The sequence below is a fragment of the Eubalaena glacialis genome, chromosome 18 (assembly GCF_028564815.1).
Source record: "Eubalaena glacialis isolate mEubGla1 chromosome 18, mEubGla1.1.hap2.+ XY, whole genome shotgun sequence".
In the NCBI taxonomy this organism is placed as follows: Eukaryota; Metazoa; Chordata; class Mammalia; order Artiodactyla; family Balaenidae; genus Eubalaena; species Eubalaena glacialis.
In genome coordinates, this window is record NC_083733.1 from 48,302,192 (window position 1) to 48,328,269 (window position 26,078).

Consider the following 26,078-nt stretch of genomic DNA (forward strand, 5'->3'; position numbering starts at 1 on the left):
AGATGGCTCCATGGAGAAGCAAACAGACAAAACCAGAACATGAAATGATCCTGCAGGAGGCTGACCTGGCTTCTGTGGCAAATGTGGAAAAGAAGGAGCTGCTCTAGAGTAAAGAGAACAAAGGGCACAGGAACCAGATGCAGCATGTGGATCCTGTTTAGGCTGCGATTCACGCCGACGGTTCAAAGACATATTTGAGATAACTGGGAAACTTGATTTTAGACCGAGTATTGAACGACACCAAAAATTGTCCATTCTGCTATATGTGTGTTACTGGCATTGTGGTTATGTAAGAAAATGTCCATACTTTTAAAAGATGCATGTAAAAGTGAAATGACATAATGTTTAGAATTTGCCTTAAAAGACTTCAGCAAAGAAAAAAAAGCTGAAGGCTTGAAGCAAATATGACAAAATCTTAATTATTAAATCTGTAGACTAAGTATATGAGGGTTCATTGTACTATTCACCTCTCTACTTGTGTGTATGTGTGAAATATTTATAATTAAAAAAACAAAACCGAAAAAGGATGCCAAGAGAAAATTGGCGAGAGGTGAGAAAGAAAATACCTGTTCTGGGAATTCCCTGGCAGTCCAGTAGTTAGGACTCAGCGCTTTCACTCCAGGTGCCCGGGTTCGATCCTTGGTTGGGGAACTAAGATCCCACAAGCCTCACGGCGTGGTCAAAAAATTAAAAAATTAAAAGAATTGAAAGTACCTGTCCCACGATGGAGACAACCTAATTTCGGTGGGGTCGCTGGGCAAGGCCTCCTTGAGGAGGGGATATTGAAGGAGACGGAGTCTGTCACCGAGGGAGAGTGGGGAGTGGGTGGAGAACAGGTGCAAACACACTAAAGAAGCCGAGATCTTGGCATGGCAGAGAAAGGACGGTGAGCCTGCCAGGCTGGAGCCGAGGCAGAGCTGGGAAGAGGACCCAGGGCCCCAGGGCGAGAGGGCAGTATCAGGAACTGAGTCAGGCAGGGCCCGGTGCTGCTGCAGTCAGTGGGGAGCTGGCAAACGGTTTTCAGAAGGGGCATGTTTGATCGGGTTTCCGGAAGTGAATTTGAGATGACTAGCTCTTCCATGGAAGAGGCAGTGATGATGGGAAAGCAGTTCAGGAGACTCTGCAGCTGTCCAGGAAGCAGACGGTGGCTCAGTCCAGGATGGGGTAGAGAAGGGGAGAAGTAGACAGGTTGGAAATATTTGGGGGACAGAGAGCTATTGGGGTTTGCTGATGCATGCGATGCAGAGGATGAGAGAAAGGGAAAAATCAAAGATGAATACAGGTTTGTGGCTTAAGCAACTGAGTGAATGGTGGCACCAGGTGGAGGAACAGGTGAGGCGGGGGGGGATAACCAGAGTTCACTTTTGAGCACCTTACACTGAGAGGCTGGGAGACTGGCAAGTGGAGAGGTCCAGTGGGCTGGGCAGAGACGTGAGCTGGAGATGGTAAGACTACCCAGGGAGGGAGAGCAACTCCTTTGCCTGAGTAGAGGAGGAGCAAAGGCACTGAGGAAGAGCGCCAGGGAAGGAGGAAGGACACCAGGAGAGGGCAGTGGTGTTCGCAGGAGGAGAAGGGTGGGCCACCATGCCCAACACTCCTGAGAGGGCTGTGCAACGAAGCCTGGAAAGTGCCCTTTGGAGTTGGCAAGATGGAGGGCATTGCTGGCCTTGACAAAGGCAGTATCAGTGACTCCATTTCTTGCCCCTCTCCTCTCCCTGAGCTGGAGCAGGACCCCTCCTGCCAGGTTCTTCCCTCCCCTGCATTTCTCTTGCTGCTCTGTGATGACAGGTGGGTTGCTCTTCTCCTCCACTGGGGGTGAGCATCTTGAGGGCAGGACGCCTGTTCAACCTACATGCCCCTAGAACAGAACTCCTCCCCGAAATCAGTCAACGGACACTTAAACAGCACTAACTGTGGACAAGGCACCTCATGGGCCCAGGACAATGGCACAATCTCCAATTCCTCTGCTGTCCAGCATCATGAAGGATGTGAAAACAGGGAGTTTGATCAACTAACCGTCCCAGACACTGGAACCAAATTCATAGATCTCCTCACCAAAACTGATCAGAGAGAACCGAAGGGGGGTCCTTGTGGAAGCCAGGCGACAGAGCCTGCAGGGTGCTCTCCCACACAGTGCCTCGCTGCAGCCTCATGGCCACCCTTTTACCTCCTCTTGGCTGGAGGAGGAAGTTGAGGCAGCAGGAGGTGAAGTGCTTTCCCCAAGATCACGCTGAGCTAGGAACCCCGCAGCTGCAACCCACGTCTCCCCAGCACGGGCACACGCCAGCCTGCAGCCACCCAGGGCCTCCTCCTGCAGGACACACGAACGCTCGCACTGCAGAGGGGCTGTCCCTCTGCACACCTTCCTATACCTCTGGCCCATTACTTATCCCTTTTCTTCCTCTGACCACGGTTTTACATATGAATTTGAAATAATACCACGTCACATGGTGAGTCACTCTCGTTTCAATTCTCCTTCACATGTTCTGCTTAATCAGGAGGAAGGCTCAGTTTGAAGGAGATGGCTTTGAAACCTCTCTAATGTCTGCTCAGCTCCTTTAAAAAAACGTGGTAAAATACACATAACATACAATTTACTGTCTTATCCATTTTTAAATGTTTAATTTGGTGGCGTTAATTACATTCACAATATTGTGCAACCATCACCACCAGCCATCCTCAGAACTTTTTCATCTTGCAGAACTGAAACCCTGTACCCGTGAAATAATAACTCCCATCTCCCCTCCCCAGTCCTGGCAACTGCCCTCCTACTTTCTGTCTCTATGAATTTGACTACCCTAGTACCTGGTATTAGTGGAATCATACCGTCATCTCCTGTTTTAAACAGAAAGAGATCAGGCCGCAGGCTCATGGCCTGCCTCACATTGTCCTGTCTGTGGTTATCAACACTTTGATGCTTCCCTTCTCTTTGTAGCTGGTGATGCTGGTTTTCCATTTAGGGTAGGGACAGTAGGTTTCCCTTTTCATATAAACAGATTTAAGTGGGAAAAATAATTCATAGTGAAAGGTTGAAGGTAGAGAGGCTCTCAGACAGAGAAGAGAGGGAGAGAGGGTGGGAGGGTGGGAGGTGGGGAAGCTCCAGCCTTGATCGTGGAGGCTACTTGTGCCGAGCCCTCTTTGACCCTGATACCAGCCCCACGTGGGCTGCGGCAAAAGAATGTGCTCCCTATTCCATGCACCCGGCCTCTTCAGCTTCCCGTCACCATCTGGAAAAGGCTTTCTGTACCTCTCACCTTTGCCCCCTATCCATTCATCCATCCACTTATTTATTCAGCAAACCTGGCTGTCCAGACTCTGTGCTGGGCTCTGGGGAATGCTCAGGCCTCTAGGCCTGGGTTCCTCCCAGTCTACCCCCTCCTCCATGCCTTCTTCCTTCGTTCTTTCTTGTTTATTTAATCCTGACCTCTCTCATCCAAGACCCTGCTATGCAGGCTCTGGCTCCGCTCTGAATTCCTAGCAGGGTCTCAAGGTCAGGCAACTATGTGGCCAACGTTGATACCTGAAGGATTATAGACATAGGGTGAAGTTGCCCCACCCGAAGAGGTCAGCAGCGTGCCGTTCCCCTGCACAGATGTGAGCCCCACTTTGCCAAATAATCCTGTTGCTCAGCGAGTCGGAAACCCTCATGTGTACAAGAATTCAACTTTTTGCTAATATTCTGTGGCCCACCAGCATCAGTTTGTGACCTCTATCTGGTCATGTTAGGAGTGAGTCCTGTTCAGTTAGTGTCCGCTTGCCCCCAGAGGGTGTGAGGTGCTCTTGGGAGCTCCTAGAGGGCAGAGTCAAGTCAGTCCACCCCAAGCCCACCTGCTCTTGGGGGTCCCGAGGCTGCCAGGCTGATTAACAAGTAGATTTCTAGGTGCCTGATGTCAGCGAGTGACAGAGGGAGATACCATGGAAGTCAGGATTCCTGGGGAATTGAGACCATAGCCCAGGTCTGGCACCGCCAGAACCACATGCCAGACAGCCAGCCATGCCACTGCGGATTTACAGACCTTATCAAGAAGGGCCTGCACAGGTCTAGGGGACCACCAGAGGCCCTCTGATGGGCACAGGTGACACCCATAACTCTCTCGACTGCAAGTTATGAGAAATCCAAGCCCTACTGTCTAAATAAACATGAAAATAATTGGCTCCAGCATCCAGAAAGTTCCTAGTAATCTGGTCTTGGGCTTGATTGGATCCAGGAGCTCAACAAATCAGAAGGCTGCCTCCCCTCTCCTCTGGCTCTGCTTCCCTGTGCACCCCGCCCCCCCCCCAGAGGACCTCCCTCTAAGGAAGGTCGCCCTGAGTGGCAAGATGGCCTCCTAGTTCCAGACCTCTTCCCATCAGCTTAGCAACTCCAGAGGATTTTCACTGGTCCAGACTGGGTCACGTGCCTAACCCTGAACCAATGACACAGTCAGGAATGCAGTGTCCTGATTGGCCAAGTCCCCCTCCCCCATCAAGTTCAAGAGTGTGGTGCTGCAAGGAAAATGTGAGTCCCTGATCAGAAGAGAGATTCCAGGGCTTCCTCTTTCCAAGCCCCTGCTCTGTGTCTTGCAGCTGTGCCTGCCTTCAGAAAACCCAAGATGAGGCGATTTAGCTGAAAGCTGGGAATATGGTGGTCAGACACAGAACAAAGCACTCTTGTGTCTTAGCCCATGCTGGGGGGGTTGCTTGCTGCTGCATAACTGCCCCTCCCCCAGCAACCTGGTCACACACTCCCACTCCTTGAAGTGTCTTCAAATTTGTCTCTGTTCCTGGCAACCCCCAGCTTAGGACAGAATCCATAAATGTCAGCTGCCATCATTATTCTATCATATACTCAGTTTAAAGGTTTTAGTTTTCACTGGAGCTTTTTAATTAACCAGAGCCTCTGTCTAAAGTGTTGACTGGACTTGCTTTCCAGTGTAAGAGAGGGTTAGGCCAGGGCTGGACCACCTATTGGTTTGCTAATCTCCCCCCTCGGAATCCACAGCAGCGTGAGCTTGATCTGAACAGTAATCAAGTCCTGGGGAGTGGGCTGGGCCTGGGACTCCGGCTGACCTGGCAGGCTGTGCAGACAGATCCCCAGGGCTGCGGGAGGACAGGAGCCAAAGCCTCTGAGGCCTTCCCACACTCAGTTCCTTGGCCCTGGGTCCTGCTCATCCTGCCTGGCCCTGACGCCACAGCCCACACCGGTGCAGTGGTGCAGCCAGTTTGACCCCTCTTCCTCTGGTTTTCCTGTGTGTAGCCTCACAAGACCCCCCAGCTTTGGCTCAGCCAGGCAGCCACAGTTGTCCAGCTCTGCCTGATAGCAAAGCCTGGGCCAGCTCCACTCCCAGTCACAGCCCACACCTTCCCTCATCAACCCTCTCCAGTGCTCCTTAACTTTTGTGAGGTGCCTTTAAGGAGCTGGTAACAGTTATGCACCAGCTGCCCAGGAAAGTGCACCTGATAGGCCGGCACTGTCAGCAGGCAGTTTCCTGGGACCCTGAAGGCTGCCTGGGGGCCCTGGGTTAAGGAATCCTATCTGGGAAGAACTTTCCCCTTGCAACCCCCATGGGATTACTTCTTAACGCTTGTATCCTGTTTCCTTACCCTCCACCATCATCAGGGCCTAAACCACATATGAAGGTAAGCCAATGCCCCCAATTTTTTAATGAATAATAATAATAATTGTTGATACATATTGAACACTTACTCTATGCTAGATACTATAGCAAATGCATTATATGTATTAATACATTTATTTCTTACAGCAACTCTGGAGGTTGGAATAATTAAAATCACACCCATTTTACAGATGAGGAAATTGAGGCACCAAGAGGTTAAGGAATTTCCCAAAGTCTCATGGCAGAGGGAAGGTGCTGTCCTCCTTACACAGCAGCTGTTTTACCACCTCTAGTGTAATGCACAGTCTCCCTCAAGGCTGTGTCAATGTTTGGACACAGAATGAAATGAACTCAAAGAGCCAAAGGTGAACTGTCCCAGACGAGTAGCCATCAGTGACTTCTGAAGACTCCAAGTCTTTGTGCAGGCTGTTTCTGCTGCCTCGGACATAACTTTTCTATTGTTCCTGCCAAATTCATTCATCTTTCCAACCTAGAGGCTACTTCCTCCAAGCAGCCTTCTTAGTGTCCAGGAGTAGATTGGATGCCCTTGCCCCCAACTCCACGTGAATTCGTAGCCCCCAGAATTTTCCCATCCTAGCCCTTATCGCTCTGTACTGCAACTGCCAACCTACATGACTGCCTCCCTTCCAGACTGGAAGTTCCCGAGTGGGCAGGGATTATTAAAGTCTTGCTTTACTTTGTTTTAAATTATTTTTTAAAAAAGTAACTATTTTATTCTTTAGGTATTACATATGCTCAGTAAAGTGCACAAATCACAAATGTGATTGAACTTTTATATATGTACACAGCCATGTAACCACCACTCAGATCAAGATATAAAACATGTGCATGGTGGTACCCAGAACCCCCACCCCAGAGGGGTCTTATTGCTGTCACCACAGTTTTTGTCTTTTCTTAAACTTCTAATAACTGGCATCACACAGGAATACTGTTTTGTATCTGGCTTCTTGTGCTTACCATTATGTCTGTGAGATTCATCCATATTGCTGTATGTTTCAGTGGTTTGTCCTTTTTATTGTTGTGTAGTATTCCATTGAATGAATATACCAAAATTTACTTATCCATTTTACCACTGACGAAAATATCGCCTAGGGTATAGAACATCAGGAATTCTTATTCTTTGCTGGTAGGAGTATAAATTGCTACAACCACTATGGAAAACTGTCTTGTCTATCATTGTTCAACAATTGTCATTTATTGGGTAGTTATTATGTGCCAGGCTCTGTACTCAGCATTTCATCTGCATTATTTCACTTAATCCTTACAATGACCCTAAGAAGCAGACAGATGCCATACATGAAATAAGACAATCATGGTATCAACATCACAGGATTACTGTGAAGTTTAGTTGAGATAATACTTTGAAGGATTTAGGGCAAATCTGCTATTTTGGAAAGGTCTGTGATACCTGTTATTGTTACTACCTAAGGGCTGGGAATTCAGGAGCCTGGGTTCCCATGCCTACCTATGCCAATCCGAGCAAGTCATCTCAGCAGCCTTGACCTCAGAGCCCCTGGAAGGTCAACAGTCTGCTAGCAGGGACCTCTGAGGATGACACGAGTCAGGCTCTCCAGTAAGATCTAGTCTCTAACTTCAAGAAGACAGTCATGGAGGGAGGAGGTCCAAGACTGGGACTGTAAATCAGGAAGGGGCTTAGGAGTGTTTAGGAGCCCTCTGCTACATGCTTCTTCTAGAAGTTTAGTACAGTAGGTACTTTCAAGTGATGATTGTTCAATACCTGTCTCTCTCCTTAGCCTGTAAACTCCACAAGGGCTTGGTCATTGTGTTTTTCAAGCATTCCTTCACAAGTAAGATTTAAGTGCCTCCCTTCCTCCAGGGACTTTGCCAAGAGCTGGGGGATACAGCAGTGAACAAGACAGACAAGGTAGGAAGCGGGGCACCAAACATGGACAGGAGCAAGAGACATATGGTGGCAAGGGCTGTGAAGGAACCACAGCAGGGCAATGAGGTGGACAGGAACTCCTGGGGAGAGGGGTGCTCTAGATTAAGTGGTCACCGAAGACCTTAAAGTTCTCGGGAAGGATGAGCAGCCAGAAGGGGCTAGAGCTGGGGACAACAAACTCCAAGGCCCTGACATGAGAAAGGACACAGGGTGGCCAAAAGAGCTGTGAGGGGAGGGGGTTGAAGGAATGGTCTGAGAGGGGGTGAGGGCCAGTCCACGCGGAGTCCTGTAGGGCAGGGAGTGTGGATTTGATTTTATGGCCCGTCGATGGAAACACTTAAGCTAGAGAGGTCTGCGTGAAATCCCAGCATCAGAAAGGTCTTCTGAAGAATTTTTGGGGAAGGGGCACACATGGAAGGTGCTCTACTATTAGCTGAATGGACGCAAGCACGCATGGACAGAGGGATGGACGCGAGTCCAGGAGTAACAGCTGTTCCCCAGGGGGCCCCAGATCAGGCGGCCTAAGGCCCTGGTTCTAGGCTCTGTGACCAGGCGCTGTGACCTTGGGCACATCCCCGCCCCGACTCAGGGCCCGGAACCCTGCGTCTCGGGGGCGGGGAGGACGTGCAAGGAGGGACAGGGCGCGCGCGCCGGAGGCCGACGGACGTCGGGTCTTCTGGCAGACCCCAGCCGGGGCCCGAACTCCAGCCGCCAGCCGTGTTTACATTCCACCCGCGCAGGCCACGCGGCTTTTTGCCGCCCCAGCGCCGCTCGGCTCCGCCCCCAGAGTCCGGCGACCCGCCCCTCTGCCGCGCTCGCGCCAGAGCTCCCCCGCGTCCCGCCTGCGCGGTCCCGCCCCCCCGCGCGCGCGGGCCAGCCCACGAGTCCGGCCCCGCGCGGGCTCGGCAGCTCTAGCCGCGCAGGCCCCGCCCGGCCTCCGGGCCTCGCCTCTCCGGCGCGCAGGCCCTGTCACTTAGCCCCGCCCCGCGCTGGCCCTGCCCCTGGCGGTCCGAAGCGCTGGGGCCGGCCCGCGCCGCGTGGGGCGGTCCTGAGGGCGGTGGCTGGGCGGGCCCGGGCCCTCGGGCGGCCGCTGAGGGGCTCCCAGCCGGCCGGGGCGGGGCGGAGGGTGGCGGGAGGGCGGGAGGGCGCGAGGGCGGGCCGGGGGCCCGTTCCGCGCGCAGGGATTTTTAAATGTCCCGCTCTTAGCCGGGCGCAGGAGCAGCCGGCTCGGCCGCCAGCGCGGTGTAGGGGGCAGGCGCGGATCCCGCCACCGCCGCGCGCTCGGCCCGCCGCAGCCTCCCGCCTCCCGGCTTCCCGCTCGCCTCTGCCTCCTGCCTCCGGCCTCGGCTCGTGCAGCCCGCCTGCCTGCCGCGGAGACGGCTTCGGGTAAGGACCCCGCCACGGGCTGCCGGACGGCGCGGCAGGCTGGGACTCCTGGAGCGCCCGGGTCGGGCCGGGCCGGGGTGGGGGTGGGGCGAGGCCGGGTCGCCGGGTCCCTGGAGGCGTCAGCGCGGGGTGACCCGGTAGGGTGACTCAGGGACAGGCTACGGGGAGGTGTTGAGGGGAAGACTGAGGCAGCCGGGGCCCCGAGGGAGGCGATGGGCCGGCGAGGGTTTCGGGGGGCGTCGAGGCCCCCCCCCACCCTAGGTTCCGACCCGGCATCGCGGGCCGCTGGCGGCGCCGCGGGTGACAGGCCACCCCGGGCCCATCGGCCATTTTCCCGACTGGCCCGGGAGGCTCCCGCCGCTGCTGCCGCCCGCGCGGGAGGGGGAGGGGTGCCTGGGACGGAGCGGCGGGCCCTGGTCCCCTCCGCCGGCCGTCCTCACCCCACTGCCGCTTCGTGCCCCCAGGCCTGAGGTTTGATCCTGCGCCCAGCGCCATGCCGAGGGAAAAGAAGGAGAGGTGAGTGGCCTGGCCGCTGCGGGGAAGGGGAAGGTGTGCAGTGGTGGGGGAGGGGTGGGCCGAGATTTGGGGAGAACTCTTACCTCTGTGCCATCCTGGCTTTTCAGGGATGGGAAGGAACCCGGCACCATGAAAGAGGAAAGCGGCACCGATGTCTCTGTTCGCTCCAGGAAAAGGAAGGCAAATGTGGCCGTTGTGAGTACAAAGGAGACAGGTGGGGGAGGACTCCCCCCCACCCCCCATCTTACCTGGGTACCAGGCTGGGTTCTGACCTCATATTTATTGATAGGGGGTCAAGGGGGGTGCGTTTGGCAGAAATGGTGCTCATAACCTTACCAGCTTTCTTTTTCTTCTCTCTCTCTGTGTTTTTGTCTTTGGGCTGTTTGGTGTGTTTCCTTGGGGTGTGGGTTGTTTTATGTTAGTTTTTGCAGGATCCAGATGAAGAAGTTGCCAAAATTGACAGGACCGTGAGAAGCCAGTGTGGCAGTCAGGTAGGTACATTTTCTGATTGGGTCTAAGTTGAGGGTCTCCTTTTTTGGGGTCACATTAAGTCTCATACTTCCTTGCCTTCCGCTGAAGGCTTTTTCTCTAACTGTGGCCACAGTCCATACGACTGAGCGCTGTGCCTGTCAGTGGGCACTGACCTCTGCCAGCCTTGAGATTCCAGGAAGGTCTGTGTTCCTGACTGACATCCCTGAGATGACAAATATGCGCTGATGTCTGGAAGAACCAGAATGGACCTCACATAACTCAGTCCTCTCCTTTTGCCCTTGAGGAAACAGAGACTCAGTTAGAGGAAGAAAGTAACCCAGAGTCCTGTGCAAGCCAGGGGCGGAGCCTGTCCTACAGCCTCTCTGTGGGCTGGTGAACTGCGGGGAGGGCTCCTGACACAGAGCTCTTTGGGTAACTGTGAGGATAGGGGTTTGTGTGTACACATAAGCACACATCCACACTTGTGTTTCTTCGTCGTGGTGCTTAAGGACTTCCCTTCCCTGCTCCCACCCCCTTTAGGTCATGTTTCAAACTTTTTCCCCCTTTCTGAAAGTTCTTCTGGCCCATCCAGCAATTACCTACAGTGATCACTGCCACCTGGAGCTTGATCTGGCCTCCACCAGAGTATTAGTAGGACATTCTGTGTAATGATATGTGCATCTCAACACATTTTTAAAATTGACTAGTCCATTTCTTTTGCCCCTCCTTCATGGAGTTCCCGCCATATTTCTTGCATGCTCATGGTATCATCATAATATCAGAAGTTCCTAGCAGAAAAAGCTTGTATTATCTCTCTGCCTCCAGAAATGGCTGGAGACTGTAGTTATGGCTCTAGTAGGGGAAGCAGCCTATCTCCAAACTAGCTGATTAGGCTTTCTGACGCTATAGCAGATGAAAGCTGAGCAGGAATAGTATTTGAGCTGAGGATACCTGATTCGGTTAGCAGTGGCAGCACATCGCTTTGTAGGGCAGTGAGCAACAGCCATAGCAGCTGGGTTCGGAAGAGTGAAGGGCTTCAAAGCCGAGGGCCCCATTATTTGTAACAAGTTGTTACTGCACATAAGACCCTAGTAATTAGTATTTCTGGGGAGGTTCCACTGAATATTGAACAATGGCTTGATGATTTCCTTGCTGTATTAGAAGAAGAAATACTTCACTCTAGGAAAGGAAATAAGACAGTGCATTCCAAGTTCTTTCCTTTTCTTCCTTTTTTCTCCCTGTAAAGACTTCAAACCAAGCAAGTTAATTTTTGTGGATTTCTACTAAAATGGACCTCTACTTTGTGAAATTCAAGATTGGTTATTTTCCCGCCTGTGTTTTGAATTGAGGTTTTTAACTGAGGATGAAGCAAAGCTGTCCCTGTTGACTTCTTGGAGTTTTAGAGTAGTTTCTGTTCTCAAAGATAACCTGAGCTGTGCCTAGGGTGCCTAAGACAGGGCTTTGGTCCTATCCTTGGACTGCAGAGAGTTGATAGATCTGATACATGAATAGCCATATTATTTCCCACTAGAAGGCATTTTCATGGTTGTTCAGAGATTAATGACAACAGGTTTCTACACATTTTGCAAAGTAGATAGCTTGAAAATTACCCATCATTTATGGAGCAATCAATGTCTTATGTTACTTCTCTGTGTAGATTCATGAAGCTAGAATTTTGGGGTAACAACCTTTTTGCCAATTAATTATACAGAATTTTTCTCTGGAGTTATCATAGTTCAGCCTTGTTTAACAGCTCTGAGCTACTTGTAGCCCTCATGCTCAACTCCATGAAACTGCTTCATCAAGACCACATGGAACCTTTGATTCTTACCTTAGGTTTTTCTCAATGAAGATAATACTCTTTTATCTAAAGTCTATTTAACATATCCATTTTTGTTGTTCAATTTTTTGCATGAGACCCGACTTTTTTACTGAAGTGGAGTCCTGGAATTTCTATTAGTTACTTCTCAGAACATAATTTTGCATAAGGTAGTTTTATTCTTAGTTAAAAGTGGCATAAAGAGTCAGGGGTTGTTAGGAATAATCAAAATTGGTCTCTTGCTGTTACCCCGTTCCTTCCTAAAGTCAGACTGATCTTGCTTTCTTTGAGACATGGTATACACTCAAGTTAAATGATACAGACTTCATTATTCTGCTTCATCCACTGGTTCCTAAAAGGCCAACTTTGGGGACCATTTGTCTGCTTGTGGTTCACCCAATCTGTCTGTGAACTACAGGTAGGGAAATGTTACCATTTTATCTTCAAAAGCCTCCTCTCAGCTATTTCAGCCATGTGGCTATAGAGGGTGACAACCAGCTTCTGCTTTCAAAACTAGAATTCATTGTTGAATGAAGAGCAACCTAAAGCAGTTGTAATGTGACCCTTTTTTGAGTCAAGGAAATACTACCAGCACATGATACTAGAACTGGAAGAGGATGTTGCCCTTCTCCAACAGCTGTTGGCAAGAGCTGTCATGGTTAATTTGCATGCCCAATTCTTTGCACATTGGATGGAGAAGAGCTTTATCCTGCTTTGCTCTTCTCAGTACCCTGAAAGTGCTCTGGCTTCCTCTGAAAGTGACCGGTGTGCTGTGATAGCCACCCTGTCCCATATCTTCCAGGCAGCACTTAGAGCCCAAGTTTCCATGTTCATTTATAGTCCTCTCCGTTGTCTCTTTTCTAGTCAATATTAATGATCTCTCGGCTTTAAAAAAAAAAAAAAAAAAAAAGCCAAGAGTCTCAGACTTTTCACAGAGCTTCCATACTGGCAGGATTGTTAATATTCCCTGTCTTCAATAAAATTACTATTTTATAATTTTAAAAATCAAATAATAGTCCTTTAGAGTAAGATAATAGAGTAGCTTTAAAAGGAAAAACGTTAGGGCTTCCCTGGTGGCGCAGTGGTTGAGAATCTGCCTGCCAATGCAGGGGACACGGGTTCGAGCCCTGCTCTGGGACAATCCCACATGCCGCAGAGCGACTAGGCCCCTGAGCCACAATTACTGAGCCTGTGCGTCTGGAGCCTGTGCTCCGCAACGGGAGAGGCCGCAACAGTGAGAGGCCCGCGCACTGCGATGAAGAGTGGCCCCCGCTTGCCACAACTAGAGAAAGCCCTCGCACAGAAACGAAGACCCAACACAGCCAAAAATAAATAAATAAATAAGTAAATAAATAGTTAAAAAAAAAAAATTTCCACCTTTGAATAAATAAAAAGCACAGTCAAGGACTCTGATATCTTCAACTGTATTCAAAGACTATGTAATTAACCTCTTAAAAGAAAAAAAAAAAAAGGAAAAATGTTAAATGGCAAAATGACATTATTTTCCAAATATTAAAAATTGACTTAAATTAAATATCTGGAATCTTTAAAAGAAACATTGTTTGGGTTTTTAATGATGGTTTATTCAATTAGCATTTATCACTCTGCAAGGCTTTGGGGTGGGTTTCAGAGGTCTTCAGGAATATCTAGGCTTTCTCTCTACAGACTTTTTAATATATCCTGTGACTATTGCTTGATTCAGTTTTAACTAGGCAGATACTCCTTTTGTTTCATTTTGAGTTAAGGAAAAGGAAAGGTCCCCGTTATGTAATAGTTTTGGCTTGACCTGCAACCAAAGGAAGATGTCACATTTGGTGGGTTTTGTTTTAAAGTGGGGAGACTTTAAATATAGATGGCAATCAGTTTACATTTTGATTTTTTTATACTTGTGATTGTGGAGTGCTTATGTAAATGCTTTTACTGGAAATTGTCTTTCACTTTTAAGACATTTCATTAGGTTAGTTGTACTTATTAAAAAAACCAAATCTTTGAATTGTGACCAAATAATCTCACAACACACTTTAGGAGTCATGCTCAGTATCTTACTGAGCTGCCAATAGATTTTATTCTTTTGTTTTTTTGGTAACGTAAGAGCTGTTTGCATTTTGTCTTACCCTTCCTGCATCTATTTTGCTGCTCAAACACTTCATATGAGGATGATGATGTGGAGGGTAAAATGCTACTGACTGTAGTTTTCTTAGGTTTTGCTGCATAGACTCCTAAGCTAATGACAAAATGAAATGAAAGCTTGGAGTCATTTCTGTGTCTTCCATGCTATCTCCATCTTAATTTAGGCCAGAATATTGACTTAGGCCTAGAGATTTCTCTCCAGTGTGAAGACATTTTCTGTTTTACTGGCTGTTTGACAAATCAATGACTGTAAAAACAGCTGGTTTACATCAAACATTTTTTTAATGTGTCTTTCTTTACAGCCTTGGGACAGTAATACAGTCTGTGAAAACCCCTGCTCCTTGATTCCCACACCTGACAAAGAAGAGGATGAGCTCGTATACCCAAATTCTGCATATAAGCCTCAGAGTTGCACACCATCCAGAGCCTCGCCACTGCCTGTACTGAAGTAAGCTGACTGCTGAGTGCCTTCTGGATCTCTTACTCCCTGTGTGCACTCCCGCCTCACTAGTATGGATGCATACTGACACCTGTCTTTTGCTTGCTTTTGTTTTTTGTAGCTGGGCAAATAGAGAGGAAGTATGGAAAATCATGTTAAACAAGGAAAAGACATACTCGAGGGATAAGCACTTTATGCAGCGGCACCCTCTTCTGCAGCCTAAAATGCGAGCGATTCTTCTAGATTGGTTAATGGAGGTGAGCTGGAGCCTTCCTGTTAACTAGAAGCATTGGCCATTTCTAGATTCTTCTGTGCTGTTATAATCTCTTCAAGTGTTTGATTCCATTGACACGTTCTGTGTCTCTGAACTGTGGTATCTATAGTACAGTGGCCTAACTTTTTTGCTTATGTATTTCCTTAAAAGAATTTCTGAAGTATCTTTACCCCTTAGATATTTTTAAGTTGGCATCTAATTTTTTTTCTCAAAGTTTAAATAGTTGCAAAGGTTGTATTTTCCAATTAATTATAAATATTGATATTTGATCTTTCAGTTTGTACACTCAAATTGCTTTTGAGTGTGCACAGTGGAATGTGGATAACAGCTATTTGATAGCCACTACCAAATGTTTTAAAAATATATGAACAAATTTATCTTTAAGTCAGAAAATTTACATTGTTTCTTTTTAACTCCTTGGGATTCATTTCTCTTTACCCACAGAATTTTATCCTAACAAAATATATTGTTCAAATCTTTTATTGATCACACTATCATACTTCTCTACAATAATTGATCAAAATAACAAGTATTACAAATTGTGATAAATAATTGTTAAACATAAAAAGTAATATTGTATAGGCAGTGCACCTCTTTCTGGGAGGAAGTGTGGGTGACTCAGTAGTGGCTCAATTAAGGACACTTCCTGGACACCTCTGTAAGCCTTGGGTGGGTGACAAGTGGGCTTTCTTCTGTGATGTGGAAGGACATCTCAGGCAGATCCGTTATATGAAAGCACATATGGAAGTTGAGTGTCTAAGTATTCCCTAAAAATGAACTGTGCCACGTACCCTTTAGGAAGTCTGTATTAGCAGGGGTATGTGTACCCCTGTTGTGCTTGTCCTAGAATCAAATCCCCTGCTGCCATTTAACGTCTGTGTGCCTCAGTCAGGCAAGTCACTTAACTTTGAGTCTTGGTTTTCTCATCTGTAATGTTTTCTAGCAATATTTGCTTGCAGAGTTTGTGTGGATTAGAAATAGTGTATATGAAGTACAGTTTACATAGTAGGCAAGAAAAGATAGCTATTTTTATCATTCTTAATTTGCTTTTCTTTATTGGTCCCTGAAAATGTCAACATAGAAAATGTACAAATGTACAAATTCTTTGGCCTTGCAGTTGTCCACAGACCCACCATGGCACATAGCCCTTATGGGCCTTTTGGAACATTTTATAATTCCTTGAAGCATTAGATGTGGTATGCTTTAACCTCTCAGGCTTCAGCTCATAAGATGTTGTGACTGAGAGGTTCATTTTATATAATGCAATTGATGCCATTGATGCAATTGATACTTTAAAGAAATGATTTTCCCTGCAAGTCAATCAAAAAAGTCATGTAATACTATTGAAAGGATAGAAAAGAATGGTAACCTTTATGTCTTCAGTGGGACAAGACTGGAGTCCACAGTTCACAGGCAGGCTCGTCTGCAGCGATGTTAAGTTTCCCAGCCCCTAGCCCAGCCAAGAAGTCTGTACGTAAGAAAGGCAGTGCGTACGCTGTGTGCCCAATGGTGAGCTGGGTAAAATAGTCTGAAAGTTTGTTCCTTAGAGAACAGAAGCTCTAATTTTACTTCTAATCCTATTGTAGTTGTGTTATTTTATACAAACTAACTCTAAATATGGCTCCACCTGGACTTCAGAAACATTCTTTGGTGATTGATGGAGGTTTCTACTAAGGTTCTGTTTGTTGTTTCCTTTGGTGCCTTTTCTACTTATTAACCCCATGAAGTGTACTTACATGGGATATACTGTTTAGGAACAGCAGTTTTAAATGCACAATCAGACATTTGATGACAGTAATGAATTGAGGTCTAATATTTCCTTGGTCCTTTTCAACTCCATCATGTACACTATTTCACCATACCTCACAGCAATCCTGTGAGGTAGGCAAAACAGGTATTGTCCTAATTTTATAGTCTGAGATAATCCGAGATAAATGGGTTTGTCTAAAGGGAGCCTATGCTAGGTCTCCGAGTCTTTTGTTTAATGTTTTTAAAAAACCATTTGCCTCTTGTGATTAACAGATTAACAGTGTTTTAGTGTTTAGTGTTGTAGTCTTTAAATCAATGTATGTTCCAGCTTTCAAACTTTCATACTGATAGTGCCCATTGTGAAGAAATATGGTAGTTCTTTCCTCATGTCATAATGAAACTTATAAAGGGGGACACCTTTCTTTGAGAAAATTCCATTTTTCCTTGAAATGCTGCTTTTAACAGGCTGTGAATGTACCTTCTTTCCGCAGCCTATGAGCGTTTGCTCTTATATTATAGATCACAGAACACTTCATCCTTATACCTGAGTTCCAGTTTTTCATTGCATGTGCTTAGGGACAAGCAAGGTAACCATCCTTTCAGAAAAGCCAGGTTCTCTCTCTTGATTTGGTTATATTATCCTTCACCAAACTCATGACAAGTTTTTTGTCTTTCTTTTTTTCTCAAGTAACTGTTCTAAAACTTACTATTTTTTCAGGTGTGTGAAGTCTATAAACTTCACAGAGAGACATTTTACTTGGCACAGGATTTCTTTGATCGGTATATGGCAACACAACAAAATGTTGTCAAAACGCTTTTACAGCTTATTGGGATTTCATCTTTATTTATTGCTGCCAAACTTGAGGTAAATAATTTTCAACTATTTGTTATGTAGTACATGCTTGAGCTCCACTGAGATTAGGGGAAGAGGTCAACTATTTGTCTAAATTTTTCTAATTTGAGGCCTTCTAAAGTTCAGCCACACACACAAAAAAGCTAGAAATTAACCAAGAAAAGTATGAGTATATAAAATGCTTAGGTTAATATAATTCCTTTAATCAAAAAAATTGAACTTTGACCTAAGAGGATTAAAATTTTGGTGTGATTAGAAGGGTGGATGGGCACAGCTTTCAAACATGTTGAAAAGGTGAAAATTTCAAAGCTCCCCATTGAGTAAAAGTTTGATTGATTGATTGATTGATGTGGGTAAGTGTTTCATTTCTTTCACAATTAATGCATTTTGAACCACTGGAGTGGCTCTTGTATTTATCCCATCAGTGTACCCTTTCTTTCTTTCTATGTCAGCATACTAAAAAGAATAATTTGGGAGGTACATTATAAGCTAAAACTATCAGAGATGGACTTTTTGCTAGTAGTATCTTCCTTTTATTTCCTTTCAGGAAATCTATCCTCCAAAGTTGCACCAGTTTGCTTATGTTACAGATGGGGCTTGTTCAGGAGATGAAATTCTTACCATGGAATTAATCATTATGAAGGTAGGTTACAAGTTAGTTTTTCAGTCCTTTTAAAAAATTCCTACATAATATCTTTTCTATATTCAGCATGAGTGCATCTGGCTAGGTGTTCTCCAGCTGGACACATTGTGGCATGGGAAATGGCTGCATTTTGAACTCCTTTAGAGGACCAAAGGGAGTAGAAATGTCTTTTTCTTTTTTCAACCATTGGTCTCTCTTTTCTCTCTGTTTTCCCTTAGGCCCTTAAGTGGCATTTAAGTCCCCTGACCATTGTGTCCTGGCTGAATGTATACATGCAGGTTGCATATCTAAATGATTTTTATGAAGTGCTCCTGCCGCAGTATCCTCAGCAAATCTTCATACAGATTGCAGAGGTAAGTGGCTTTATTACCTCTGCGGGGCGACCTACCCCACCACTAGATTGAGTAACTCTAGAAGGGATGTGTGTTGGCCGTGTCCCTCAGTGTTCTTTTCTTCTCCATAGCTTTTAGATCTCTGTGTCCTGGATGTCGGCTGCTTAGAATTTTCTTACGGGGTACTTGCTGCTTCTGCCTTGTATCATTTCTCTTCATCTGAATTGATGCAAAAGGTTTCAGGTACGTTGGCTTTCCAGTCCATTCACAGGTGTATTGAACTTATAAACCAGTTGTTGGCCTCAGATTGAGCCTAACATGCATTTTCATTGCAGGGTATCAGTGGTGTGATATAGAGAGGTGTGTCAAGTGGATGGTTCCATTTGCCATGGTTATAAGGGAAACAGGAAGTTCAAAACTTAAGCACTTCAGGGGAGTTCCTGCTGAAGATGCACACAACATCCAGACCCATATAAACAGCTTGGATTTGCTGGTCAGTACTGTTCCTTGTTTCCCAGACGAATTCTTAAAACTGCCCGAGCAGCCTCTTCACTTTCTTTCCCACAGGCTCCAGATATCCCAAAAAGACTCCAATTCTTTTAATTCCATGGCAAAGAAAAATGGTGGTCAACAGATCCTCTCTCTAAGTATCATGTAGCCCAGAGACTTTTAGATTGTTCTTTGCTATTTTTTTCCTTCACTCATCTCCGTAGAAAAAAGCACAAAGTAAGTGAAGCCCAAAGGATACATTCTTCCATTTTAACATTTCTGGCTTTTATTCTTATCAACAGGACAAAGCCCAAGTAAAGAAAGCCATATTGTCTGAAGAAAATAGGATTTCTCCTCTCCCCACTGGGGTCCTCACCCCCCCACAGAGCAGTAAGAAGCAGAGCAGTGGGCAAGGAACAGCATGACCACACCAGCATCCTCACCAAAGACAGCTGTGCGGAAGTGCCTGCCCCCAGTTCTCTCCCGTCTACTGCAGCAGAGGCGTGCGTTAGCTTTTACAGATATTTAAATGGAAGAGCATGTCTCTTCCGCAACAGAAGGCTTCTGTGGATGGCGCTGGACAGGGAGAAGTGTTTTTTATTGAATGCTTAGATTTTTTTAATAAGTGGGTCAAGTACACCAGCCACCTCCAGAACACCACCGAGTGCTCCAGATGCTGCTAAGGAGGGTGCTACTTGACTTGATTGACTGTTCACACAAATAACAAAGGCTTGAAGTTGAGGAGTGCCATGTTGCTGTTGGTCTCCCCCTGGCTGTTCTGGGTCGAGTCGTATTCAGTGGAACAGGTGGTTGTGAGCGTTACGATGCGCAGCCCACAACCAGCTATGCTGGGGGCCTCCCCTTTCCATACTATCAGTTGACAGTGTACAATGCCTTTTATGAACTATTGTTTTGTAAGTGCTGCTATGTTTATCCGTTTTTTAATAAAGATAAAACACTGTCTTTGAGACAGCTGGTTTTATGAGCTATGTCTGGTAATTTAAGTTAGGAGTCAACTTTGACTGCGGCTATATCAGGTTCTCTCTTTTAACTTCATGCTTCTCGAAGCTCAAGCCTCTCAAGCAAATACATTAAAAGAAAACTTTTGAAGTGAGCTTCAGGTGCAGCCTCACAGGCCTCCTCAGGGCCCCTGAGCTGGAATGAGGCTCTGATTGGCATCTTCCAACAGTGCCCTGTGCAGTGGTGGCTCCGGGCGGGCTCACTGGCTGGCTGTGGTGATAGTAGTGAAGTCATGTCTGCATCGAGAGGATTCTTAGGTATGATTCCTTCCCGAGCACAGGACAAGGGTCATAAAGTATCTGTAATTAGTGTTATTTAATACTCTTTTCATCCTTACCCAAAGCTTAACCTAAAGTATTTTTTTTGTTTGGAGAACTTGTTAACATAGTAGCCTAAAACTACACTTTGAACAAGAAAATGCAAAGTAGAATTATATGTAGTTCAAGGCCGTGATATTCGTATATAGCCTGCTCCCTGACCACTGATGGAATCACCAAGTGCCTTGCCAGCAGGGGCGGTTACTGTCCCCTGTGAGGCCCAGTGTGTACAGGTCACACCATGTGTTGTGGGACATTCCCAAAGTGATGGCCTTGTCAAGTCTTGTTTCATTTTCTCACAGTGCTTTGGTGTATGTATGGGTTCATTAAGGGAGGGTGAATGAGCAAATAAATATCATTTATTTCAACATGGTATTTTATTATTTTGCAAAAATCTATCTGAAGTAGAAAGAAAAACAGCCACTTTTAATCTACCATATTTATATGAAATTTGAGAGAGATCCTACTTTTTCACATTGTGATGTTATAGTTCTGGCAGTTCTAATACAGTTTTCTTAATATGCATTATAAATCTACATGTAATGGTATTTAGTCAAATGATACTCCTAGCTAATTATTTCTTCATCTCAGAGATGCTCTTGCCTTATAAGTAGTGAATTTTTTTTTTTATAGAGATGAGCACGTATAAATTGTGTGCTTTTTTCAGTATGTATTTTTTTTTTAATTTATTTATTTATTTATGGCTGTGTTGGGTCTTCGTTTCTGTGCGAGGGCTTTCTCTAGTTGCGGCAAGTGGGGGCCACTCTTCATCGCGGTGCGCGGGCCTCTCACTATCGCAGCCTCTCTTGTTGCGGAGCACAGGCTCCAGACGCGCAGGCTCAGCAATTGTGGCTCACGGGCCCAGCTGCTCCGCGGCATGTGGGATCTTCCCAGACCAGGGCTCGAACCCGTGTCCCCTGCATTGGCAGGCAGATTCTCAACCACTGCGCCACCAGGGAAGCCCAAGTAGTGAATTTTTAATGGTGATCATTTGTGACTTGAAAAATCCTAAAAGTGGTTAATTTATATTTGACATTCTGTGCAAAAATATGGCACTGAACACATTTCTATTTTCAAACTTTTATATAAGTTTGAGAGCTTGGCAAATGTGAGGAAGCACTGGTTTGAAAGCATGTTTGAGGTAAATGCTTCATGGACCGTTTGGCAAGCTGTTGTACTGCAGAGAGTGTTAGTTACTGAGTATGCTGAGATGAGGCTGCCTTACGTGTAAATTGTCAGAGGGCTGCATTTCTGGAGACTCAGTATTTTTTTAAATGGCAGTGTTGCCACAGGCAGCTCTTAATAATCTGTGCTAATAAAGGATAAATCCCAGACGAGTAAGTGAAATCCATAGTAGCCAATATTTTCTGTGGCCCTGCCAGAAACCCTAAATCCCACTAGTAAGTAAAATCAAGTTTCCCCTCTTAAAAGAGCTTCTTCCATTTGCTAGCAGTCAGTATAAACCTTGGCCCCTCACTGGTCAGCTCTATACCCATTTGCCAGATCACATTTGTTCTGCAATTCATCTGAAACCAGCTGAGGCGAGGTGGTATCAAACAGATAGCAGGGGTGGAAGAGTGGCAGCTCTAGTCACCTCTGGTGAACAAATGCTCTGAGGCAGAGATGTGTCAGCAGGAAGGACCCAGAAAAGCAACGGGAGTGTGGGCCCTTGTTCTAACTTAACTTGTGTTAGAGCTAGAGAAACAGTAATTTACCAAAAGCAACCATGAAGACTGATTGGATTGTGGTAGAGCACACCACACCCTCACATCCCACCCCAGCTCACAGAATTCACACACTGGCCCTCATCAGAGCTGCTGTCAGGTCTCTGTCCCTCGTGCCCAAGAAAGAAAACACTGGTCTTCAGGTGGTGGGTGCTGAAGGTTTTCCAAGGTCCCCCGTATGGAACTTGGACAGCTCGTTGTTTCACGGAAGTCATTTCATACCAGTGGGTGAATAAATGATGCTGAGGTTCACGTTCCTGAGGCCGGTAAGCAAAACTGTGGGGTCCTTTAAGATTTGGAGCTTAGTGTGAGGCTACACTTCTCCAACTCAGACACAAAGGAGATTGGAATTTATTTGGGCAAAATTAGGCTGTACCTCAGAGCAGGGATGGAAAGAGAAATCAAATCTGATAACGTCTAGTCATATTTACCCAACCGTGCATTTTCCTACCACATGTTCAGCATTTTGAAATTCAAATCACATTTATACCTTGGACATTGTTAGAAGACTATTTTTATCCCTGCTGTAATCATCTAATTTGCTGATTACAGGTCTCAAATTGCCACAGAGAACTCAATTTTTGAAAGAATTGTCCTGTTTGATCAAATATGTTATTCAAGCAATGCAGTCATTTGTTCCACAAGGTTACCTGCCAGGCAGAGCTAACCAGGAGTAATAGCATTAGAAGCCTATACTTAAAATCAAGCATTAGCTAATCTGCCTGTGACAATAGAGTCTTAAATATAATTTGCGGCAGATTCTTTAGTTCTTGCACTGACAGACAATTGCATTTTGTATTCAATGAGCATAGATTTTTCCTACCTCATCCCAATTCCAAATTTAACTCAGAAGACTCTAATGTGCTCAGCTTCACAGGCTAACAGGTACTATTTCCCAGGAGCCTCAGACAGGAGGGCAATGCTATCCTTTATTCAATAAACACTCCCTCTGCCCCCCTTTTAAATCATTTTACTGATCAATGCCAATTCCAAAAATTGTGTAGCATCTGACTGTGCGGTGAGGTGCATGTCTGATGCTGGTGTCCCTGGCATGATGTGTGAGCTGGCCTCCCCTGGGAGCCCCTGCTGTGTGTTGGGCGCTACCAGCCCTGGAGACAAAAGCACGCAGGGCACAGACCACCGAGAGCTCATGAGAGCCTGGGAGACAGAAGAACAGCTGGAATCCTCCAGAGGGCAGCGGTATGAAAGGCGAGCATGGAGTGGGAGCCATACCTGTGCTTGAGAGGGAGGCTGTTGAGTCCTCCCCATCAGGCCTGGAAAAGTGGAGTGGAAGGAGGGAGGCGAGGCAGAAGAGGTGACAAAGGCTACATCACAAAGGGCTTTTGCACGTCAAGTTCAAGACGGGCCTGATATCCCTGGCAGCAGAGCTGGGGTGTAAGAGGAGAGTGAGAGCTCAAAGCGACACGTGGGCACAGAGGTTGAGGAAACAAGCCCAGAGTCATGTTTCTGTGCCACAGAAAAGTGACTGTGCAGGCCGCGAGTGGCACGAAGGAAGACAAAGGGGCATCAATGAAAGTAACTTCCAAATGGCCCTGCCTGAGGGACTGCCATGCATCACTCCCAGGCCACAGTGATCTCGGGCCCTGCACCTCGGCATCCTCAGCCAGCTGGAACCTCACCTCCTGCAGGAGATGGACCCTGTCTGGGGCCCACAGTGATGTCATTTCTTCGTTCAGCTCTGGAGGCAGTTACCTGGAGCTGGGACCTGGCCCTGCCACTTCACAATGTGATTTTGGGCACCATGCTTAACTTCTCCAAGCCTAGTAATTCTCAGCTGTGAAATGGGGATGATAACAGTATTTGCCCCATGAAGTTAAGAGGGAGATTCAATGGGAGAATGCATAAAAAATGCTTAGCATAGCACCTAGCACATTAAAAAGAAACAATAAAAGATGGTTGCCGCTGCTATTACGGCCACTGATGCTGCTGGTGATACTAAGGTAGGCTGTCAGACTGAGGCCCTGGAGGGGAGTAGCCCTGCAATGGGGACTCCAAGAACACGTGGCACTTGCTCTGAGGCGCCCTTAGCCTCCCTAGGCTCCTCCCCCGAGGTCTGCCCCTGGCCCTCCCCAGACATCAGCTCCATCTCTCTCCTGCCCTTCCTGGACAGCCTCCTTGAAAGTATCATGTACACCTGCTGTCCCTCCTCCTTCAGGCTTCTCCAGTGGGGCTTCTGTCCCCACGCACCACACACTACCCTTGCCAAGGCCACCCGTGATGGCCATGTGGCACCCTTTAGCCTTCATCTCACGGGGCATCTTTGCCACAGTTAGCACTGCTGACCCCACCTTCCCTCCAGAAAACTTTTGCCCTCCCTGACTTCTCACACAGACACACTTGATGGCCCCCTGGTAACCCTCCCTAATCCCATAGTTTTTCTCTCCTCCTCAGAGGAAACCACCACCCTGAGGTCAGTATGGATGATTTCCACACATATTTTTGGAATTTTATCATTTATAGTTGGATTCACAAGCAATAGATTTACAGAAGACATTGCTTTGGGTGTTTTTAAAATTCACATAAATGGAATCAAGCCTCACACATCATAATACCACTTGCTGTCTTTTTCAACATTAGTTTCAAGATTTACCCATGTTGACACATGTAGGGTTGGGTTTATTCATTTTTAACTGTGATAGAGTTTTCTCTTGAGTGAATATACCAAAATGTATACATTCTCTCCCATGCTGATCCACATATAGGTTTCCAATTTTTTCACCATCATAGACAGTGCTACAGTCAACATCTGCACACGTGTGTCACATGTGTTAATTCCTTAGGGCACATTCCTAGATGTGGTATTGCCATGTCAAAGGGCATGTGCTTTTGCAATTTTGCTAGATGTGGTCAATTACTCCCCCAAATTGTGCCAATTTATACTCCCAGGTGGGGAGTGTGAGAGTTCCTGCCTTCCCACATCTGCACTTGGTAATGCCATCTTTTCTTCCCAGTAAAATTGCTATTATTTAACTTCATTGGTTTTTCTATGATTACAAAAGTTGAGCATGTTTGTTATAATAAGTTAGAATAGTACAACATAGAAAGTGAAAATCCCAGACTGTTCTCTGTTCATACACTAGCATATAAATAAATGAAAACGTTTGCTGTTTTTCTACAGGGTTGTTTCATTCAATTGTATCATCTCTAAGTAGTTTAAAATGCACATACACATACAAACTTGCTCCTTTTTTATTTTTATTTTTCAGTGGTGGCCTGCCAATTGATTTCATTACTTAGCACATAATTTCAGGGCCTGGCACATTAAACATTTTCTCCATGTGTAGATGGATTGATTCTTACATATATAATCACTTTCATTAAGTTTCTTCTTTTCCATGCCCAGAAGAACATAGTCTACCTTCTTTCTTTCTTCCTTTCTTCCTTTTCTTTCTTTCTTTCTTTCTTTCATTTATTTATTTATATTTGGCTGCATTGTGTCTTCGTTGCTGTGCGCGGGCTTTCTCTAGTTGTGTCGAGTGGGAGCTACTCTTTGTTGCGGTGCGCAGGCTTCTCATTGCGGTGGCTTCTCTTATTGAGGAGCACGGGCTCTAGGTGCACGGGCTTCAGTAATTGTGGCACGTGGGCTCAGTAGTTGTGGTGCACGGGCTTAGTTGCTCTGTGGCATGTGCGATCTTCCCGGACCAGGGCTCGAACCCGTGTCTCCTGCATTGGCAGGCGGATTCTTAACCACTGAGCCACCAGGGAAGTCCCCATAGGCTACCTTCCACTTGCAAAAGACCAACATTAAGATTGGAAACCAAGACATTAATAGGAAAGAGTCTTTGGGAGGGTTGCAAGGGTGGGATGATATACAAGCAAGCGCCCAGGCACCAATGCATCATCAGACAGAGAGCTAGACAGACCCATCCATTCCCCAGGACTGTGATGAACCAGCCTAGCAATGCCTTTCTTAATAGAAAAAAAAAAAAATCAAAAGTTAATATATTCCAGCAGTCACAGCCTGAATCATCCAGAAAGTTCTGTGTGTCTCTCTTGCTAAGCACCTAACCGAGTTATCTCTTGTTAGAGACAAGCAGCGAACATTCAATCTGTGTGCGGTAAAGACTTGGTCAGAAGCGATTCCCCTGGAGTTCTGTGTCCTCCATCCCTCCCCAACCGAAGCTGTGAGGGTCCCTGCAGCAGACAGGACGGAGGTTAGAGGCTGCACCTCAGGGCTGTAGGTCCTGTGCTGGCGTGGGGGCTTTGTTGTGTTTGGGCTGAAAATGGGGTTTTAAAACATTTGAGTCAACGTTTAAAACTTGGGAAAGCTCACATACAGATAAGCTCCCCAGCTCTGGGCAGCGCGGTCAGTCTGCAGAGAACCAGAATCCCCACCACTCCCTGCTGCCTTGCAGGGCCCACTGCTGTTGATCT

General features: G+C 46.4%; 1 protein-coding gene across 2 annotated transcripts; it reads left to right on the forward strand.

Moving 5' to 3' along the window:
* Positions 1 to 8,872: 8,872 nt before the first annotated feature.
* CCNE1 (cyclin E1) lies at positions 8,873 to 19,552 on the forward strand. 2 transcript variants are annotated; one of them, XM_061173216.1, is made up of 12 exons: positions 8,873 to 8,907; positions 9,372 to 9,423; positions 9,531 to 9,618; positions 9,846 to 9,914; positions 14,146 to 14,291; positions 14,404 to 14,539; positions 17,024 to 17,170; positions 17,706 to 17,801; positions 18,020 to 18,154; positions 18,265 to 18,376; positions 18,469 to 18,626; positions 18,925 to 19,552. In XM_061173216.1, the coding sequence occupies exons 2-12, from the start codon at positions 9,401 to 9,403 to the stop codon at positions 19,045 to 19,047; spliced, it is 1,233 nt and encodes a 410-aa protein (XP_061029199.1). In that variant the 5' UTR covers positions 8,873 to 8,907; positions 9,372 to 9,400; the 3' UTR covers positions 19,048 to 19,552. The 2 variants fall into 2 exon arrangements, with proteins under 2 accessions (XP_061029199.1, XP_061029200.1); XM_061173217.1 differs by lacking the exon at positions 9,846 to 9,914.
* The last annotated feature ends 6,526 nt before the right edge of the window (positions 19,553 to 26,078 follow it).

Coding starts and splice junctions, on each gene's coding strand:
- CCNE1 (XM_061173216.1), top strand. CDS start 9,401: ATGCCGAGGGAAAAGAAGGAGAG. Junction 9,424..9,530: donor CCGAGGGAAAAGAAGGAGAG/GTGAGTGGCCTG, acceptor CTGGCTTTTCAG/GGATGGGAAGGAACCCGGCA. Junction 17,171..17,705: donor TTATTGCTGCCAAACTTGAG/GTAAATAATTTT, acceptor ATTTCCTTTCAG/GAAATCTATCCTCCAAAGTT.